This window comes from Schistocerca cancellata, chromosome 1, assembly GCF_023864275.1.
Source record: "Schistocerca cancellata isolate TAMUIC-IGC-003103 chromosome 1, iqSchCanc2.1, whole genome shotgun sequence".
NCBI lineage: Eukaryota > Metazoa > Arthropoda > Insecta > Orthoptera > Acrididae > Schistocerca > Schistocerca cancellata.
The window spans coordinates 797,965,944-797,988,768 of NC_064626.1; the positions used below are offsets into that span (position 1 = coordinate 797,965,944).

General features: G+C 41.3%; 1 protein-coding gene across 2 annotated transcripts in view; it reads right to left on the bottom strand.

Annotated features, from left to right (window-relative positions):
- LOC126187797 (colorectal mutant cancer protein) overlaps positions 1 to 22,825 on the bottom strand; it is a 582,723-nt gene that overhangs the window by 37,186 nt on the left and 522,712 nt on the right. For both annotated transcript variants that reach the window (XM_049929077.1, XM_049929086.1), the window contains exons 7-8: positions 16,518 to 16,871; positions 507 to 692 (exon numbers count right to left, since the gene is read on the bottom strand). In XM_049929077.1, the coding sequence (XP_049785034.1) occupies positions 507 to 692; positions 16,518 to 16,871 (540 nt within the window). The remainder of the gene's footprint in view (positions 1 to 506; positions 693 to 16,517; positions 16,872 to 22,825) is intronic.

Sequence of the window (22,825 nt, forward strand, 5' to 3'; positions counted from 1 at the left end):
TTGGCCATGTGACAACTATCGGCAACTATCAAGTAGTATAAATGTGCTTTTGCATATTTAAAAAAAAACTTTTCACATGTTTCTCCTTTACAAGGAGGAATTTTAAATGTCTTGTTATGAATTGCACTGTGTTTGTTGTTTCCCAACTTTCCAATACTGGTGCTATCAAAGAGTCAGTGATGGTAAGCATTATTGGATGACATTTATCTTGGCCTTAAGGTCAGCTCTTCTCTTGGTCAGGACAAGTTCTGCAACATAAGGAACTATTGTCATGTATGTGACTGCCGGTGTACACAGCTGATGAAAAGCTCTCGAGTTTCCAGCCAGGTGGCAGTATTATACAACTGCAATGTTTCAACGAGTGACATACTCATCATCTTCTAACGAACTATCGTTTTGTCTGTCACAACTTAAGTGAAAGTACACATTTAACACAGTATTATGCAACATAAATGACAAAGCACTGCTAAAGTTAGTATAAAATGTGTAGTCACAAATTAACATACCCCAAGTGAAGCCAACTGAGAACCAGTGATGTGATGGTCCATCTTGCGAAGAACTACACGCTCAGCTACCTTGCAGACAGGGGTATCATCTTGCGGGACAACTGACAGGTTATTTGGTGTACATGCTGTTGGGGAGGATGATAAACACCTGTGCTCTGGTGATCCTTTGGGTTCCATCTCACGCACCTGCAGGATTTCATGTAAATAAAAAAAATAATAATGATAACTGATAAAGCTTGCAGTCAATAACAAACATTCTCTCTCTCTCTCTCTCTCTCTCTCTCAGCCAGCTTAATATTTAAGAATGGAAAATGTCAAAGTGCCTTTAAAACTACTAAAAATAATGTAATCTTCCAAGCTTAAAAGATTTCATTTGCTAATGGGATGTGGTGCTATCACTCTAAAATCTCAAAATTATGGAACCTAAAATATTATTTCTTAAATGGATTTTGCAGCAGCTATTTAAAGATGAAGAGGCTTGCACAGGATACAGCACCATGGAGATTTGCATGAAACCAGTCTTTGAGCTGAAGACCACAAAAACAACTACAACATCATCAACAACAACAAATGGACTTCACAAGAAGAGGAGGTCACTATACACTATTTCCTCTAAAGAATTTGATTCTGTTCTTTTAATGATTGTGTATGCTTAATGCCTGTCAACATGTACTGTACACTCTAATTCCATTTTTCTTAATTTATAACAGCTTGCATGTAATAGACACCTACAAAGCAACGGATGTTATGAAGAGCAACAGACACAACTGCTTTTCTAGAAAGCAGTTATTATAAAAGGTATTTCTTTGTGTCAAACAATGGAAAATCCAGGATGGAATGTGACAATATTATGAGAAGGAAAGTTGCTACTCACCATATAGTGGAGATGCTGGGTCACACATAGGCATGAAAAACGAGTCTCACAATTATAGCTTTCGACCGTTAAGGCCTCCATCAATAGACACACACACTCGCACACAGAGATATATATATATATATATATATATATATAAAACAAAGATGATGTGACTTACCAAACGAAAGTGCTGGCAGGTCAATAGACACACAAACAAACACAAACATACACACAAAATTCAAGCTTTCGCAACCAATGGTTGCTTTATCAGGAAAGAGGGACGGAGAGGGAAAGGCAAAAGGATGTGGGTTTTACAGGAGCGGGTAAGCAGTCATTCCAATCCCGGGAGCGGAAAGACTTACCTTAGGGGGAAAAAAGGACAGGTATACACTTGCACACACACACACACACACACACACACACACACACACATATCCATCCGCACATACACAAACACAAGCAGACATTTGTAAAGGCAAAGAGTTTGGGCAGAGATGTCAGTTGAGGTGGGAGTACAGAGGCAAAGATGTTGTTGAAAGACAGGTGAGGTATGAGCAGCGGCAAATTGAAATTAGCGGAGATTGAGGCCTGGCGGATAACGAGAAGAGAGGATATACTGAAGGGCAAGTTCCCATCTCCAGAGTTCTGACAGGTTGGTGTTAGTGGGAAGTATCCAGATAACCCAGACAGTGTAACACTGTGCCAAGCTGTGCTGGTCATGCACCAAGGCATGTTTAGCCACAGGGTGATCCTCATTACCAACAAACACTGTCTGCCTGTGTCCATTCATACGAATGGACAGTTTGTTGCTGGTCATTCCCACATAGAAAGCTTCACAGTGTAGGCAGGTCAGTTGGTAAATCACGTGGGTGCTTTCACGCGTGGCTCTGCCTTTGATCGTGATCCGGGTTACAGGACTGGAGTAGGTGGTGGTGGGAGGGTGCATGGGACAGGTTTTACACCGGGGGCAGTTACAAGGGTAGGAGCCAGCGGGTAGGGAAGGTGGTTTGGGGATTTCATAGGGATGAACTAAGAGGTTATGGAGGTTAGGTGGACAGTGGAAAGACACTCTTGGTGGAGTGGGGAGGATTTCATGAAGGATGGATCTCATTTCAGGGCAGGATTTGAGGAAGTCGTATCCCTGCTGGAGAGCCACATTCAGAGTCTGATCCAGTCCCGGAAAGTATCCTGTCACAAATGGGGCACTTTTGGGGTTCTTTTGTGGGAGGTTCTGGGTTTGAGGAGATGAGGAAGTGGCTCTGGTTATTTGCTTCTGTACCAGGTCGGGAGGGTAGTTGCAGGATGCGAAAGCTGTTTTCAGGTTGTTGGTGTAATGGTTCAGGGATTCCGGACTGGAGCAGATTCGTTTGCCACAAAGACCTAGGCTGTAGGGAAGGGACCGTTTGATGTGGAATGGGTGGCAGCTGTCATAATGGAGGTACTGTTGCTTGTTGGTGGGTTTGATGTGGAAGGACATGTGAAGCTGGCCATTGGACAGGTGGAGGTCAACGTCAAGGAAAGTGGCATGGGATTTGGAGTAGGACCAGGTGAATCTGATGGAACCAAAGGAGTTGAGGTTGGAGAGGAAATTCTGGAGTTCTTCTTCACTGTGAGTCCAGATCATGAAGATTTCATCAATAAATCTGTACCAAACTTTGGGTTGGCAGGCCTGGGTAACCAAGAAGGCTTCCTCTAAGTGACCCATGAATAGGTTGGTGGGTTCTAGCCAGATTACACTCCCATATTTTATCTTCTCAGGCTTGTCTGACATTTGGCATTACCCCCAAAGGCCTCACACTTAAAGTTCCCATCTCTGGCTGTAACCCTTCTTTCCATCAGTCCCTATACCAGTTCCAAACTGAACAATCCATTGCCCTCACCCACCTAATCCTTCACCTACACATCAACTCAGCCAATGAACACACCCGTCAACTCCTATCCCTAATAAAAGTCCTCAATCTTTCCTCTCCCACATCCACACCGGCTGTTCAGAGCATCCTCCTACAGGCCAACCACAAATTAGAACAGCATGCCACCCTCCACCTCAAAAACTATCCAATCTCCTGGTTTCCCACCTCCAGAAAGGCAACTCACTCACACTTCACAACCTTTCCAGCAAATCTCAACCACCTCTCATTGCACACAGACCCAGTCTCTCCCATCTACTCAATCTCCCACTTCCAGCTCCACTCCCTCCAAAACCTCAAAATTCCAATCAACACAATCTGGAACCACAACATCCTAATTCAGTAGTTACCCTTTCCACCAAATCTCTCTCCCAATCCGAAACCTCTGTCCTATCCAAAGGCCTCACCTTTAGCCCCACTCCCAGACTCAACCAAACAGCCCTTGTCAAAGATTTACTGTCCTACACCCGTACGCTCTGCTGGAAATATCACTTTGCCATGAAGAAAAATGATCCTAATCCTACTCCTAATGATCCAACTCCCCAAGACACTATCCAAATTGAACCCTGCCTGGAACAGTTCCTCCTCCGTCACAGCGGGACCCACCTCCTCTTCCTCAACATCACCCTCTCCAAACCTTCCAGGAATTTCTGACTTCCAGCCTTGCCTCTCAATCCTTCTTAAAAAACCTTAATCCTACTCCCAACATCACCACTGCTGAAGCCCAGGCTATCCATAATCTGAAGGCTGACCGATCCATCGTCATTCTTCCGGCGAACAAGGGTTCCACGACCGTGGTACTTGATCGTTGGGAGTATGTGGCTGAGGGATTGCGTCAGCTTTCAGACAACACTACATACAAAGTTTGCCAAGGTAATCCCATTCCTGATGTCCAGGCGGAGCTTCAAGGAATCCTCAGAACCTTAGGCCCCCTACAAAACCTTTCACCTGACTCCATCAACCTCCTGACCCCACCGACACCCCGCACCCCTACCTTCCACCTCCTTCCTAAAATTCACAAACCCAATCATCCCGGCTGCCCCATTGTAGCTGGTTACCAAGCCCCCACAGAATGTATCTCTGCCTACATAGATCAACACCTTCAACCCATTACATGCAGTATCCCATCCTGCATCAAAGACACCAACCACTTTCTCGAAGGCCTGGAATCCTTACCCAGTCTGTTACCCCTGGAAACCATCCTTGTAACCATTGATGCCACTTCCTTATACACAAATATTCCACACGTCCAGGGCCTCGCTGTGATGGAGCACTTCCTTTCACGCCGATCACCTGCCACCCTACCTAAAACCTCTTTCCTCATTACCTTAGCCAGCTTCATCCTGACCCACAACTTCTTCACTTTCGTAGGCCAGACATACCAACAATTAAAGGGAACAGCCATGGGTACCAGGATGGCCCCCCTCGTACGCCAACATATTCATGGGTCGCTTAGAGGAAGCCTTCTTGGTTACCCAGGCCTGCCAACCCAGAGTTTGGTACAGATTTATTCATGACTTTTCATGATCTGGACTCACAGTGAAGAAGAACTCCAGAATTTCCTCTCCAACCTCAACTCCTTTGGTTCCTTCAGATTCACCTGGTCCTACTCCAAATCCCATGCCACTTTCCTTGACGTTGACCTCCACCTGTCCAATGGCCAGCTTCACACGTCCTTCCACATCAAACCCACCAACAAGCAACAGTACCTCCATTATGACAGCTGCCACCAATTCCACATCAAACGGTCCCTTCCCTACAGCCTAGGTCTTTGTGGCAAATGAATCTGCTCCAGTCCGGAATCCCTGAAACATTACACCAACAACCTGAAAACAGCTTTCGCATCCCGCAACTACCCTCCCAACCTGATACAGAAGCAAATAACCAGAGCCACTTCCTCATCTCCTCAAACCCAGAACCTCCCACAGAAAAACCGCAAAAGTGCCCCACTTGTGACAGGATACTTTCCGGGACTGGATCAGACTCTGAATGTGGCTCTCCAGCAGGGATACGACTTCCTCAAATCCTGCCCTGAAATGAGATCCATCCTTCATGAAATCCTCCCCACTCCACCAAGAGTGTCTTTCCACTGTCCACCTAACCTCCATAACCTCTTAGTTCATCCCTATGAAATCCCCAAACCACCTTCCCTACCCGCTGGCTCCTACCCTTGTAACTGCCCCCGGTGTAAAACCTGTCCCATGCACCCTCCCACCACCACCTACTCCAGTCCTGTAACCCGGATCACGATCAAAGGCAGAGCCACGCGTGAAAGCACCCACGTGATTTACCAACTGACCTGCCTACACTGTGAAGCTTTCTATGTGGGAATGACCAGCAACAAACTGTCCATTCGTATGAATGGACACAGGCAGACAGTGTTTGTTGGTAATGAGGATCACCCTGTGGCTAAACATGCCTTGGTTTACGGCCAGCACATCTTGGCGCAGTGTTACACCGTCCGGGTTATCTGGATACTTCCTACTAACACCAACCTGTCAGAACTCCGGAGATAGGAACTTGCCCTTCAGTATATCCTCTCTTCTCATTAACCACCAGGCCTCAATCTCCGCTAATTTCAATTTGCCGCCGCTCATACCTCACCTGTCTTTCAACAACATCTTTGCCTCTGTACTTCCGCCTCAACTGACATCTCTGCCCAAACTCTTTGCTTTACAAATGTCTGGTTGTGTCTGTGTATGTGCGGATGGATATGTGTGTGTGTGTGCAAGTGTATACCTGTCCTTTTTTCCCCCTAAGGTAAGTCTTTCTGCTCCCGGGATTGGAATGTGAATTAACTCATTGCATGCCTAAGAACAGAATACACATAGGGGCTGGTGCAGTATTTTACAGAACAGTAAAAAGAGGATGTTAGACAAGTTTGCTGATTCTCTTTTAATTTATAGAACTGACATGGTTTCTTTGGAAATGAAGCTGGTAGGAAAACAAGTAAGATGAATCAGTAGCTTATTTTTGTGAATAATACATTCTTTATTTGTATGGAGTGTAGCCATGTATTGAAGTGAAACATGGACGATAAATAGTTTGGACAAGAAGAGAATAGAAGCTTTCGAAATGTGGTGCTACAGAAGAATGCTGAAGATTAGATGGGTAGATCACATAACTAATGAGGAAGTATTGAATAGGACTGGGGAGAAGAGAAGTCTGTGGCACAACTTGACCAGAAGAAGGGATTGGTTGGTAGGACATATTCTGAGGCATCAAGGGATCACCAATTTAGTATTGGAGGGCAGTGTGGAGGGTAAAAATCGTAGAGGGAGACCAAGAGATGAATACACTGAGCAGATTCAGAAGGATGTATGTTGCAGTAGGTACTGGGAGATGAAGAAGCTTGCACAGGATAGAGTAGCATGGAGAGCTGCATTAACCAGTCTCAGGACTGAAGACCACAACAACAACAACAACATTCTTTAAATATTTCTGCCAGTGTAAAATTTACACAAAGAAATGTAACAATATTAAGAGAAGGAAAGTTGCTACTGAGCATATAGCGGAGAAGCTGAGTCCCAGATAGGCGCAACAAAAAGACCCTCACAATTACAGCTATCGGCAGTGTATTTTCAGTTGCCTGAGACTGCAGTCATGTGTGAGGTGCATATATATAATAGAGGGAAACATTCCACGTGGGAAAAATATATCTAAAAACAAAGATGATGTGACTTACCAAATGAAAGTGCTGGCAGGTCGATAGACACACAAACAAACACAAACATACACACAAAATTCAAGCTTTCACAACCAAAGGTTGCTTCATCAGGAAACAGGGAAGGAGAGGCAAAGATGAAAGGATGTGGGTTTTAAGGGAGAAATTGCCCTGACTACTGTCAAGCAATTGGAAGCGTCTGTGAAAGATGTTGGGAGGGCTACAAAAGAGTCATGTACCAGTGATACCAAGTACCACAAGTGCTATCCTCTACTGTGGATACTGTCTCTCCTCCAGGAAATACACGATCAATCACTACTCGCTAATCTGACTGTGTGTGGCATGTCAATGACAGGTCCATGCACCCTGTGTGTGGGCGACACGAACCACAGAAAACTCAAGGTGTTCCACCCATTCCCCCAACCAGCAAGAATCAGGGGCTGTCTTCCAAGGAAACCAAAACTGAGCAGTGAGACTCGCTTCACCTTTGTGAAATGTGCTGTGTCCTTTGTCAAGAGGAGGCAAAATGCAAAAGGGTCTGGGGTTTATAATCATCAGTAATTCAAACAGATGGTGGATAATAGTAGCCCTTATGAGGGCCTCATTCAAATTGTTGAAGAGGTAATTCCAGCAGCCATTAAGGGAACAGGGTGTAACCAATTGCAGTATGTGATGTGTATTAGGACAAACAATGTTATCTGAGCTCCAAGATCATATTTGGATCGCTCCAGTGACTGTCAGAGAACGTTGATAATACTGGTGTCCCTCAAGGAGTTTTAATAAAGCTCACAATCTGTAGCTTTGCTCCAAGAACAGATTGTTGGCCCCCATTCAGAGTCAAGTGAAAGGCTTGATTCAGAGAACGTGAAGAGTATGTGACAAACTAGGCTGTGGCTTCCTAGACTTGTGCCATAGAGCTGTGAACTGGGAGGTCCCTCTAAATGGGTCAGGTGTGCACTACACGTCAGAGGTGGCTACCCAGGTAGCTGACTGTGTATGGTGTGCACACAAGGATTTTCTAGCTTACTCAAGTCTCCATCCAGTCCAGATAATGATAGAAGTAGGAGACCTGGAAGTATCAGTATAAGACCCAAAGAAATGCCACCCCCCCCCCCTCCCTCTCCCACAGGTGTGAGTGCTAAAATCCTGATGGTTAACTGTTTAAGCATTTGCAACAAAGTATCAGAGTTTAAAGTATTCCTAAAAAACAGTGAAGCTAACAGCAATGAGATTGTTGAGGAAAACTTCAGCATATATTAAAAGAGTACGAGAATGGGAAATTGACATGGCATATTTATTGCGGCAGACAAAAACTCAGATCCAGTCAGATAGAAACTGAAGCTGCATGCAAAATGCAAGACTCAGTATCAGAGTGGGCATAGAACTGTAACTGAATCCTTCTCCTGACCATCAGACTCAGTTTATGATGTAATCAGAAACTTTAGAGAAAAACTCAGTTTACTTGTCCACCACCTGGCAAACAACAGGGATAGCAACAGTTGGTTAGAGGTGGATGTGGCAAGATATTACTAAATGCCTTCTCTGAACACAACCTAGAACAGATGATAAAAATGTTAGATCCAATTGCAACTAACAGACAAGACCTCTTAGAGGACGTTCACATTGAAATTGGTATCAACAGTTGTATGGCATTTGTAGCAACAATAATTACAAAATTTCAAAGGTCAATCAAAACACATAGAAAGATCTATAGTGTCAGTAAACTACATACAGATGCAATAGTGTCATATCTCAATGAGAAATCTGAAATTTTTATCTCAGGATAGGAGCTTGTAGAGGAACTTCTAGTCAAGTTTAAAAGAACAGTTGACCATGCACTGGATACATATGCAACCAGTAGAACAATACATAATAAGAACCTACATGGTATATGCCCACAGTAAAGAAACTTCTAAGGAAACAGAGATCACTGCATAACAGATGTAAGAAAAAGCATTGGGTTAAAGTCAGAGAGATGCTGAATGAAATGTGTTTGACAGTCAAGAGAGCAATGCATGAAGCCTTCAGTGATTACATAGCAAATAATACTGTATGATCTTTTCACAAACTTAAAAAAATTCTAGTAAGTGTAAAGGCTGTTAGTGGTACCAAAGTTAGTGTCCATTCACTGACAGATGAAACAGGGACTGAAATTGAGGTTAGCAGAGCAAAAGGAGAAATGCTTAACCCCATTTTCAAATGTTCATTGTTCCTTTACAAAGGATAACCCAGGACAAATGGTCCAATTTAATCCTTATACCACTGAAAAGATGAATGAAACAGGTAAGTGGTATTGAGAAACAGTTGGAAACTACACGGCCCAATGGAATCCCTGTTAAAAAAAAAAAAAAAAAAATAATCCAGTCGTTGGAAGAAGCCTTAAGTCATATCCATCTACAAGTAGGGTAGCAGATTATCCCTGCCACTGATTTGCTGTAGAATCTTAGAACACATACTGAGCTCAGGCTTAATGAGGTACATCAAACAGAATAGCCTCTTCCATGCCAATCAACATGGATTCTGAAAACATCGCTCATGTGAAACCCAAATTGCAGTTTTCACACATGACATAGTGAAAGCATCAGATCACAGCAGTCAGGTAAATAAAGTATTTTTTGTTTGCAAACACCTTCTATTTTTCATGTTCATAACATAGCTTGAAAAAAGTTATGAACATCAAATAAATAAACACCACCTTCATATCGATCTTAAACAAGCCTATGATAGCATCTCAAGAGTGGCACTGCAGAATCTAATGGAAGAGGCTGGAATACCTCATAAGCTCATTAAACTTACTACGATGTAAGTGAAACCAACTGTAAAGTAAAAATACAGGGCAAAATCATCAGAGAAGTGGAAGGGAAGGAAGGACTGAGACAGGGTGACAATATCTCCTCACTTGCTATTCAAAAAGTCATAAGTCAGATAGAGTTAAATACAGGAGGAGCCATTTTTTACTGTTCACTGCAGTACTTAGCCTAGGCAGACAATGTGGCATTCCTTGTACAAAACATTGCTGTGCTGGCCGATGCCTATCGACAACTGGAGAGAGGTACAAGGGAACATGGCCTGGTAGTCATTGTCGAAAAGACCAAATACATGGCAATGACCAACCAATGAAACCCACCAAATCTCAGGATAGTCGACAAGGAGTTTGAGAGGATGAGAGATTTCAAGTACCTCAGATAGACTATCACAGAGACGAGTGACATCAGCAGCAAGGTGAAAGCTAGAATAGCAGCAAGCAACAGATGTGGCTTTGCCACACTGCCCATGCTCAGGAACTCGCTTCTATCCAGAAAATCTAAAATCCTCATTTACAAAACAATTATAAGACTGGTTATTATGTATCGTGCTGAGACATAGACCATGACTGCAAATGAGGAAAGAATCCTTAGTATTTGGGAGAAAAAGGTTCTGCATAAAATATATGCCCCCATATATGGTCAAGAAGGTTGGCGCATCCTTGCGAATGCACAACTAAAACAACTTTTTGAACAACCTGACATTGTCACTACCATTACAATAAGTAGACTGTGGTGGACCCAACACATGGTCAGAATGGAAGAAGACAGAGCCTGTAAGAAGATTTTTGATGGCAAGGCTGAAGACACATGATGGAAGGGCGTCCCAGAAAGAAATGGGTGCACAGAACTGAAGAAGACACGAAAAAGCTGGGTATCAGAGGATGGAGACAGAAAGCAGAATGGCAGGATATTGTGATGCAGGCCAAGGCCCTTCAAGGGCTGTAGAGCTGAGGAGTAAGTAAATAAGTAAATGACATCTATGATTTTTATCAAAACTACAGTCATATGGGGTACCAAGAGAAATTTGTATTGGAATTAAAGTTGTCTTTTTCTTTTTTTTTTTTTTTTTTTTTTTTTTTTTTTTTTTTTTTTTTTTTTTTTTTAGGGAAGACACAGCAAAATATTTTGTATGAAATGTCATAAACAGATGTAGAAGTACCTTTAGATGTGCCACAGGGATGTGTGTTGCGACCTTTGCTATTCATGTTGTATATTAATGACCTTGAAGAGAATATTAATAGTAACCTCAAACGTTTGACAGATGACACAGTTATCTATAATGAAGTACTGTCTGAAAAAAGATGTGCAAATATTCAGTCAGATCTTGATAAGATTTCAAAGTGGTGCGAAGATTGGCTACTTGCTTTAAATGCTCAGAAATGTAAAATTGTGCACTTCACAAAATGAAAAGAGGTAGTATGCTGTGACTACAAAATCAATGAGTCACACATGGAATTGATCAACTCATACAAATACCAGGGTATAAGACAAATCTGAAGGGACCGAAAAATCAGGAGTTCGTGTTAAAAAAATTTGTGTTAAGTGAAAAACACAGATTTTAATAAGTATGCATGTACAGCAGTACAGGAATGTGTAATATACACAATCAATCACATTATTGTAGACTTATCACACTATAAAGTGATTGTAAAATTACAAGTGCTCACAAATTATGTACATTACTTTCTTGGAAAAAATTCAATCATGGTTCGCTGACGTTCATGGGAACGATAATATTTTGTAATTTCACAACCAATTGTGATGATAGCATCTGTAAAACCAGCAGCGACGTTGGATGTTGAAGTGAACCATTCTAAACAGTCCAAGGCCGTAAACATCTCCTGATGAGTAGGTGGAATGGTATCTGTATTCTCTTCCTCTTCACTTTCTTCTGATGGCTCTTCTTGCACCTCGTTCACAGCTTTTGGCATGTCCGATTCCACAGAAGCACATATGGCAACATCGTCGTCTACACTAATGAATTCTTCAAAACTAATCCCAGGGTTCGCAACGTCCTGCAGAACTGTCTATTCATCAGGTGAAGTGGCATCTCCTAACTCGTGGACACCTTCAGTGTTGCTGTGTCTCCAAGCTCTGTTAAAGCACTTCCCTATATGATGTGGTGATACTGAGTTCCAGGCTGCTGCGATGGCTTTTACTGTGTCAAGCAGATTCCAATTTGGGGATGCACTATTGTTTTCAGCAGCACGAATTGCAGCTCTTACAAGTCACTTACGATAAGCTCTCTTTATGGGAGAGATTATGCCTTGGTCCAAAGGGTGAACGCGGCTTGTGGCATTGGGTGGAAAAAACTGAACCTTTATGTTGGATAGGTTCAGATCATGAACGTTATGGGCAGTACATCTGTCCAATGTAAGAAGAACATGTCTATTTTGAGTAACCATTTGACTGTTGAAACAAAGAAGCCACTTACGAAATGATGTGCCATCGATCCAAGCTTTCTTGTTGTGAGAATAGATGCAAGGTAAAGTGTCCATATTTATGTTTTTAAAACAACGTGGTTTCTCGGATTTATCGATAACCGAGGGACGAAACTTCTCACTGCCATCAGCATTACAGCACAGTACAACTGTCACACGTTGTTTGCTTCGTGCTCCACCGTGACACTTATCATCTTTTATCCCCAGGGTGTGATTTGGAAAAAGATTGTAGAAAAATCCAGTTTCATCCATGTTAAACACATCACATGAGGCATACTTTTCCCTCACTCGGTTGAATTCATGCAACCAGCTGTTCGCACTTTTTTCATCAACTTTATTTGCTTCACCGCAAATTTGTACAGATGAAACTGAATGTCTCTTTTGGAACCAATACAACCAACCAGCAGAACAACAGAAGTCTTCAATGCCCATATCTTTAGCAATATCATTTGCTTTTGACTGAATAACAGGGCCAGTTAAAGGTATGTTAGATGCATGCATATGATTGAACCATTCTAGCAGTAATGTCTCAATGTCTTCATACTTGGCAGTACGAAGTCGTTTAGATTTGTTTCCAGAAACTGATGCCGCAGCATTAATAATTTTTTCTCAATTCTTAATAATCGTAGGTAAAGTAGATTTAGGTATTCCAAACCGCTCTGCAATTGCTGTTTTCTTGGTACCACGCTCCACTTCATCTAGATCTTAAGCTTTAACTGCACATTTAGAGCTGCCTGTTTCCTCTTTGCCATTTTCGTGTGCTACGGTACCAGCTGTAACTGTAGTTTTTATTCAGTATTCCAACTCAATATGGCTACAACTAACAGAACACCTGTCAAATCTGGCACTGAGTACGTTTCTAAATGTTGCTGCACACATTATTGAATGTCTTACAATGTACAGCATACGCTGATTGTTGAGGTGATAATCGTGGCTACCAACCTACAATACGTTAAAATCGGGCCAACAATAAGTATAATTAGCTTTGTAGCTGCATTTTCTACATTCATTTTGGAAAAAAATTTACGCTTTAGAATACTCTAAGGTCGGAAGTTTGTGTTCAGTGAAATTTAATTACGCTAGGAACTGAAACAGAGTTCGTAATTCGCCTTAACCGAAATTCGTGTTAACTGATAAAACATACCATAAGAACCAATGTATTCCTGGTGGGACCAATATTTTTTTTGCGTTAATCGCGAGTTCATTATATGCGAGTTCGCTCTAACGAGGTTATACTGTATATGAAATGGAATGATTACATAGGCTCAGTCATAGGTAAAGCAGGTGGTAGACTTCGGTTTATTGGTAAAATATTAGGGAAATACAACCAGAAGGGGATTACTTACATTCATGTAACCCATCCAAAGAATATTATTGCTCAAGTGATTGGATTCCATGTCAAATATGACTAACAGGGGATGTGGACATACACAGCGAAGAGCTGAACAAATGGTCACAGATTTGTTGACCAATGGGGAAGCTTCACACAGATGCTGAAGAAACTGAATTGGCAGACTCTTTAAGACAGACATATACTATCCTGCATTCATTCTGATGCTCACCCATCCTGCTCCATGTCCTGTACAGAACTGTCATCATTAGCAATATGCAACACCACACATTTTCATCCTGTACAGCAACTAAATTTCATTTTTTTCATCTGCCTCAAAATAAAATGGTTTAAGTATTTACTAATACTGGTTTTTAGTGACTCATACCTCTAAACGAAAACCTTTTTTTGTGTCTGCATGGGGAGGGATGCTTTCATTTCATGGTAGAATACACTTTCATGTTATTTACATGATATGCCATAACTGGGGACCACAGCTGCAATAATAATGTAATGTGATCAAATGTGCGCCAGTTGGCCTTTTTACCTCAGGAGGAGAAGGATTTACTACTGCCAATCGACACATATGGAAGTACATGACCTGTCCTAGCTTTCAGAATTGATGGTTCCTTTCTTAAGGAGGAGAGAGCTTAAAGTCATGTGATTAACTGCAAAGGATTGACTTGAAAACATGAGCTGGAATTTTACGAAAATTATGGCAGTGGGCTAAAACCAGCTTATGGGTCACACCAATTTACTTATGCTGCACAGTCAAATGTAAAACATGAAATAATTGCACACATTTTTATGTTAAGCTGGGACCCAAATTTGGACCCACACCTCTCACAAGAACACTATGGCAGTGAGCTATTTATGTATGTCTCAACTTACAGTTTCAGTCTGTGAGTACCTCTCTCCTGAAACTTCCAAGTCACTCTGTGAGGATCATATCAGCAAGGTTTTGTATAAAGTACCAGTCTGACAGAGGAAGCTTCATCACAGTATACAATCTGTTAAATAGCAAGAACCATTTGTGAATGGAAAAGTACACTTATTTCTGTAAATCAAAGAAAAATAATAAAAATGACAATTCTGAGGAGCTCCTGTGTCAAATGTAATCCAATAGCTTAAAATGGATGTTTCAGTTTGGTATATCAAATTTAATACCAATAGAAAGTACGTTTATCTCAAGCAGCATTACATAGATTATAGGGTATATGCTGCTATTAATGATGGGAGTATGTGAACTCCACAAGAAGGAAATAAAACTATCACTGGCAGTCTGCATATGGCAGTTTTTTTACAGCTGTACTGTGGTAACAACTTGGGTGTCATTTGTTTTATTTTTATTTCTGCTTTTCAAAGAGAGTGTAATTATGAGTACAACTAAAAAAAAATCCACAATCATGCCCAGAGAACTGTGTCATATGGTACGGTTGGTGTATCATCCACTGCCTTATGGCATCATTTGGATGCTGTATGGTGTAGCATGGGGTCAAGTACCCAGACTTTGCTTTCCAGACCATGGAGTCATTACTTCCCAGTCAAGCAGCTCCTCATTTGGCACCAAGAGGCTGAGTGCACCCTGTTACAGTTCTCTTACCGAGAAAAAACCACTGGCACTATTGGGAACTGAACCCAGGTCCTCCGCACAGCAGTCAGACACAATGAGTACTCATCTATGGAAGTGGGTGATTATCAGGAGTTTGAGACAATAAAAGAATTTGCAAATGCCAGAAAACTGCATATCACTATAAATTTCACACCCATGCGTTGGTATATAGTGGCAGTACATGTGAGGTCAGAAGAAAGCTGATACCCAGTATTCCCATGATCAATGATTACTGGACATAGCGAGTGGAAGGCAGCATGTGTGCTACAAAAGAGTGCCGAACTAGACAAGTGCACAGCTTTGTAGTTTTTGGGAATAAAGAATGTGTCCAAAGATGATATTCATCACAAAATATGCACTGTATAAGCTGCGAACTATATTTCATAGAAAGGTGTGTTCAACTAGATACTGAAATTCAACAAATGACGAGAATGAATCACAAACAAGATGCGCCCTGTTCACCCTGTGGAGTTTTTCCACTGATGCCACAGTGCAGTGTGTGGAGGAAATGATCCATGGACATCCTTGTGTACAACTGTCAACATGGAACATGCCTACGTTGATTGTCATGAGACTATACACAACCTTCTTAATAAGCAGTTGAATTTTCATAAAATGTGCATGTTGGATGCCCCACCTGTTGACTGCAGAGCACAAATGGAACAGAATAGCTTATCTATTCAGAATGTCATGTGTGGATGTCATACTGCTGGAATTGAAGCCTCATGGTGAGACTGTTCATGCAGCATCCTACTGTACCATTCTGTTGGAACTGTGTAAGGCCTTACACCGCAAATGACCTGACTCCTGACAGCCTGCGTAATTTTTCTAGATGACAATTTACACCCTAACACAGCATGAAAAGTGCAGGATCTATTGCAAATATTTCATTGCAAACACATAGAACATCCATCATACATCTCCAACTTAGCCCCCAGTAATTTTCATCTTTTGGGTCCCTTACAAACTATCAAGGTGGGCAGCACTTTGAAGAAAATGAGGCACTTGTGTGTTGGATGTGACAGCTGCTACAAGAATGTTTTGCTGCAGGCTTTCAGGCTACCATCAGTGACTGAGTGAGTGTTAAAATTAAAAGGGAGAATAAGTTGAAAAGTGAAATAAATTTCTGGTCGTTCCTCACAGACTCCTGTCGCTACCCATTTTTGGGACTCATTTATTGGTTTACAAATTCATAGTCCTAAAACAATTTGCTCTTTTACATAAAATGCAGACTGGCAATAGCAAGAATAGTGGTCCCAAATTAGCATACTGCAATATTTTGATTAGGGACATTTTTAACAGTGACAGTAAAATGGCCCCTTATTGGACCCACATCTGCCTTAAATAGACCCTGCATGCCAGAAGAGGCTGCTGTGCAGGGCACACCCACTCACCTTCTTGCGCAGGCGGTCGCGGTCAGCGCGTAACGTGGCGATGCTGGCTCGTGCCTGTTGCAGCTCGTGACCTTGCCGTTCGAGACGCTCCCGAAGCGCAGCAGCTTCTGCACGCTGCTGCGCCAGCTCCTCAGCCAGCCCGGCCAGCTGCAGGCTGCGACATGATGTGCCCGCCTCACGGCTCAGCAGGCCTTCCCCCTCCATCTCTGTCTGCTGCTGCTGTTGCTGCTGCAGCTGCTGGACTGCTGAATGCTCAGGCTCTGCCAGAGGTGTTGTGTCTGGCTCACCAGAGGTACAGTCCTCTTCATCTGGTGGATCTGGTACGATGCACGCTTCCTCGTCAGGCTCCTCTTCCTGCACAAAATACATTAAAACCATTTGCAGAAGGACTCACTGACAACAATCTGAATTAGAAGAAACATCAGTTCACAGACCACACTGGTCACTCTGTAGTGCTGTAGATGAAGTAAGATTGGTACCAGGCAGTCATGTGATCTTCCACTCCTGATATAAATCAATGTAGTGAAATGGTGTATGTGTGTCAGTCAGTTGTAAGGAATCAGTGCAGTAAGATGATTTGATATTGAGAAGTGACAGAATGGCAGAAAGAAGCTATCACACCCATGGCCTTAGCATGAATGAAGTTGACCGATTTGATTGTGTACCAGCATGAACTATCTGATAAATATACAAGGAATGGTACAGCACTTGCAGCTATTTTACATGGCATAAGAACAATGGTTGTAAAGGTATTCTAACTAACAGGGAATCTAACCCCAACAGGAATTTCTGTCAGTTAATGCAGATCCATGTCAACTAGTTTCTGAGTGAAAACTGCAAAGGGAGCTACATGCAATGGAGATATGGAATCGTGTACCCTGCAAAAGGCCACTGCTCGTTGGGGCGCATAGTGCTGCACATCTTCAATGGGCCAAAAAATACAGAAATTAGAGAGTAGGTAAATGGAGATGTGTAGTGTGGTCCAAGTCACAATTGTCTTTTCCAAATAATGTGAGGCATTTAGTGGATTGATGGCACAATGAGATGTTTGATCTGTAGTGTGTGGAGGGTGCAGTTCAGGCTGGAGGTTATTCAGTTACGTTTTTCTTACCATGATTTTGTGCACAGTGACTCACATTATGGTGAACATGAAATAGGATGTTTATTTCAACATTATCATTTTTATGATCTTTTTATCATTCTTTATGATTAGTACACAGTGAACACTCCCAGGATGACTACACAGCCATGTAGACAAGGCTGCATGCATATGTTTGTAGTTTGATGAGAATTCATGCACCTTTAGCCCCTCAACTTGCCTGCTAGACCGCCCTGTCTTAATCCCAAAGAAAATGTCTGGGACTATTTGGGACAGAGGGTGAAATGTAACAATCACCATCAATGCATAAAATGTCTGAGGGTAGAAACCGCTATTTTTTTTCCAAAATAGCTCTCAGTTTAATTTCTTACAGCTCTTTACAGAAGTTCTCTAAAATCTAAGTGACATGAACAAGAAATAAATCTGAAGTATAATGAACATGAGATTATTAACTTTACTACTGGTCTCAGACACCAAAAATTCACAATAAACTTCATCATAAAATACAATCTCCATGTGAAGCAATTTATTTTTCTTCGAATGACACATTTTACTGCTGGACAAGAAGGAGCGGTGGGTTATTTGAGATTGTGGTCCAATGTAGTACTCTTTCTTTCAACCTAATCTCAGGGAGATGGAAACATAATAATCTGTTTCCAATTGGAAATATCTGGGAAAGTATTTTCAGTATCAGCTTTGCATCCAAGGAAAACATTCCAAAAATATTTATGTGCAAAAGTGGAAAATACACAAATGTAGCGATGTTCAGTCCAATATTCCAAGGTAAGTATCTGGATGTATGTAGATTGAGGCTATAGCTGAAATCACAACCATTGGTAGTCTAGTTTAGGTTTGTTCTGTGCATCTATGACATGCATTCTCATAGCCAATGAGACAGCAAGTCATTTAGTAAAGTTTTCTTCCATTTGTTGCCAGTTGTTATTAGAGGTAAATGGCAAATTTTACATTTCCCCCCCCCCTCTGCTCCTCTCCTTTTCACTCCCCCCTCCCCCCCACCTGTCTCCCCCAAAGTCTCCTGATCAGTGCCTGGCAACCTCATCCTGATGCCATCTAGGCCCTGTACGCACCGCCAGACTGCGCTCCTGTCTCCCCACACCCATATCCTGCTATTCCTCCCCCTCCCTGCCCCACTCAGGATTCCTGCTTTCATTCACTGTGACAGATGCATTCCGGCTGCAGCTTCCAGAGATAGTGCTCATGTGTCTGTGTGTGTGTGTGTGTGTGTGTGTGTGTGTGTGTGTGTGTGTGTGTGTGTGTGTGTGTGTGTTCATTCTGAAGAAGGCTTTGGCCAAAAGCTCAGTGTGTAATAATCTTTTCAATGTGGTGAGCAGCAATCTATCCTTTTCATAATATAGTTGATTTCCAATCAGGAATTTCTATAGTTACATTGAAATGTGTATTACTTACAGCACATGGAAACATGGCAAAAGCATTAACACATTTTTCGATGAAGGGCATGACCTACTGAAAGCTATAATTTCTGTAGCACTCGATGTAATAAGGGCATTAGCTCTACATCAAATTGCTTTCTGTGGCCATAGAAAATCTGAAAAAGGGGAACAGATGCACAGTTTCTTAAATATAAGAGACCTCCTCACCAGATATTATCCTCTTCTGTGGGAACATCTTTCAAATGAAATGATTAAAACAAAATATCTGGGCACACAAATTTAAAATAAGATGATGCAACTATTACATAGTTGGCATTTAGATTTAAGCAAATCAGATAGAAATGACTTTGAAATAAAGAAATCGTCTGTAGGATTTTTAGGAGCCATGATGCTGAGAGTATTGAAAGAGGAATAATAACTGATTTAGAGAAGATGAATACACAACTGGGTAGGTGCAGAGGTCAAGGCTACACTGGTGCTACATACGGTATGTATATGAATGGCAAACACTTAGGTCTGCAATCAAAAATTAAGTCACCAGTCCCAGATGCTGAGTTTATACATCATTCAACACATAGTTTAAATTTGGTACTAAATGATTTTGTCATGAAAACAGCTTTCTGAGAAACAGTTTTATGAGAAAATGGTGGTTCAGTGGTAACAAATAAATGAAACTGTTGCAGCTGACAGATGTGTTACAATGACTCTGAAGAAACTGTGCCCAATTAGATGGCCTTTCAGATTTTATTCGTTGTTATTAATCAAACTGTATTTCTTTGGAAAATATTAACCTAGTTTCCAAACTACTGCAGCCCATAATGCTGATACTGCAAGAAATATCTAGTTATCTTTAGAAACAATTTCGAGGTTGTTGTTAAGAAGTGGAAGTACTAGTGAAAGTTTAGAGCATTGATCCTAAGTTGACCAAAAAAAGTACCCATAAAGAGGAGAAATATTTTATATGAACTACCTGAAGATCATAGAACTGTGGATAAACTAAGGTATTTACAAGTCACAGATTTCAGTGCTTCCATTGATATTATAATTCATCATTTTACCAGCCTACAGAATGTTAATGATTGTATGTCTTTCTTACATCCAGTTCATCTTTTTAAGGTAGGAAATAAAGATCTTCAGAAAATAGCAGAAAACCTAGTTAGAAAGTATGAATCATATTTTACCACAAATCTTTCACATGAAAATATTGGTCTAATAACACATATGTTGAAAGAATTTGGAAAGAAAGGGAACTTTTTGTCAATTAAAAATTTTACAAAATTTTTGTTTGTTGAAAATACATTTCTTGTGAGTAGTCTCCCTGATCTGTGCACAGCTCTTCAGCTATACTTGACTCAACCATTTAACTTCTGCTATAGCAGAAACAAATTTTTTCTAAATTGAAATTAATCAAAACGTATCTTAGAAACTCAGTGTCTGAGTCCAGATTACATCTTTAGCAGTTTTAAGCACTAAACATGAAATGTCATTCTCTTAACATGGAAGTCAAGGTCTAAAAATTTTTGAGTGCTAAGTGTACGAGGACTGGAGAGTTGTCTTTGCTTTAGCATATAGATTCACTTCACACAACTGTGGGTAGTGCAGCAGTAGGTTAGGTTAGTTTACTTTACTTTTGACATGTATTGTGGTGTGTGAATGTCTAATATCTTTACATTTATTCTTTGAGATCTATCAGTAAATATGATTCCAAAAATTTATTTGCAGTGGGGGGTCTCAAAACTTTAGTTACACCACTGGGTCATGCATGCTTAAAAACCGCAGCAGCAGCCACCATTGTTGTATTGTCATTATTGTTGTTACTATTAGTACTGAAGTAAAATCATGACAAAAACCAAAAGCATTAAGGAAAACAGAAATGTTAGGGTGAAGAAATAGATAAAAAGGCTTACATATTTAATCTATAAAAGGACTCTATTTAGTAAACTAAAATCATAGAACTTTGCTCAGTGTAAAAATTTTCTGAAAATGTCTATTGCACAAATATTCAAAAACAGGATACAGAAATGTGGAAAGCTGTATCACCAAGAGATCAACTTTTAGTTATTACTCAAATTTTGCAAACAGTACATATTACTTTTATTACAAATTAACTGAGTATCTGATGTTGTCCAGGTATGTATTTATTCCAGCCTTCTATCAGTTCATCTTCTCCTTCCCCCTCTTTCTATCGATTTCCTCCTCCTCTCCCCTCTCCCTGTTCATCTGCTCATCCCTCTCCTGTCCGTGTCCTCGTCACCTATCTTTGTCCATCTCCCCTTCCCACCTCTTTATCCGCCTCTCTTTAATCTCACCTGCCTCTATATCTATCTCTTTTTCTCCCCCCCCTCCCCCTTCCCTCTCTGTCCATTTCCTTCTCTTTCCTTTCTCTGTCCATGTCTTTCCTTCTGCTCTCTCTGCCTATCTCCTCCTCTTCCTTTCTGTCGATTTACTCCTTCTCTCTCTCTGTCCAGCTCCTCCCCTCCTAAAGCAGACATTGCACACAGAGATGTATAAATGTAAGCGCATGACAGACTGACATAAGGGGCAGATAGGTTTCGCCATGCCCATGGACATATGGTTTGTGAAGTTTCTGGTTTTGTTGGTGTTTTGCGACAGACTATTCAACATGTCTATAAGCAGTGGTGTAACACACGTAACAATGAAACATGATGTCAGAATTGTGACCAGGAAAATATCCCCTAGAACTTAGAACTACTTAAACCTAACTAACCTAAGGACATCACACAACAACCAGTCATCACGAGGCAGAGAAAATCCCTGACCCCGCCGGGAATCGAACCCGGGAACCCGGGCGCGGGAAGCGAGAAAGCTACCGCACGACCACGAGCTGCGGACAGGCTGCCACACTTTATATCCATCCCCATCCAATGGATGGATCAACATCAATGGTGTCACATGCCCTCACTTCATGAGATACTGCAGAGAGGTTAAGTATTGAAACCAGGACACTGGCGTAAAGTCTGGTGATCAGGAACTTAACGCTACCACCTCTCCTCTCCTGTCCTTGCCAGCCAAATACGGGCAGTGAATTTTTATTTATTTTTATTTTTTTCCCCACCACTTGGGTTCAAACCAGGTTACTTCAGCATCGAGTGCAACTGCACTAGTGTGTGTCAGCAACCTTGTCCATGGAGGCAAGTATTACATTTCAACTGGCATGACTTGAGCCCCCACAAAAAATCTGTGGGACATTTGAAACAGCATGAAAAATACTGAAATCAGAAACCCACATGTTGGTGGAATTATACAAGCAGATCCTCAGTGAGTGGCTTAACCTGGATGTGATGTATCTGTACAACCTTGTGGACTCACTTCCTAACTGAATCCAGACAGTTATCAGGCCCAGGAGCGAAATTACATGGCATTAAACAATGCTTGTAATGATTTCTCTAGGGATGAGGAATTTTTTGTCCGGTGAGCTTACTTCAATTTTATCTCTAGGGAATTTTGCTTAGCAATTTCATTCTCACACACTTCAACATCTATGACATCATATCTCCTGAACAATGAGCCATAAAATGATATAATTTTGCAAATACATCCAGTGTTATATATGTGAATACTCTCTACAAAATGTGTTGCAAATAGAGTTAGTAGTAAAGATATAATAAATGCAGTTTTACTGCATGAACAGTGAAAATGTAACAAATTATATACATTTTTTTTCCTTTCATTATTATGTGCACGGTGCTCCCGAGAAAAACTCTCGCAAATGTCTTAAATGCATATAGTTTGGTGCAAGTCACTAGTGTCCTCATTCTCAAACACTGGATGAATAT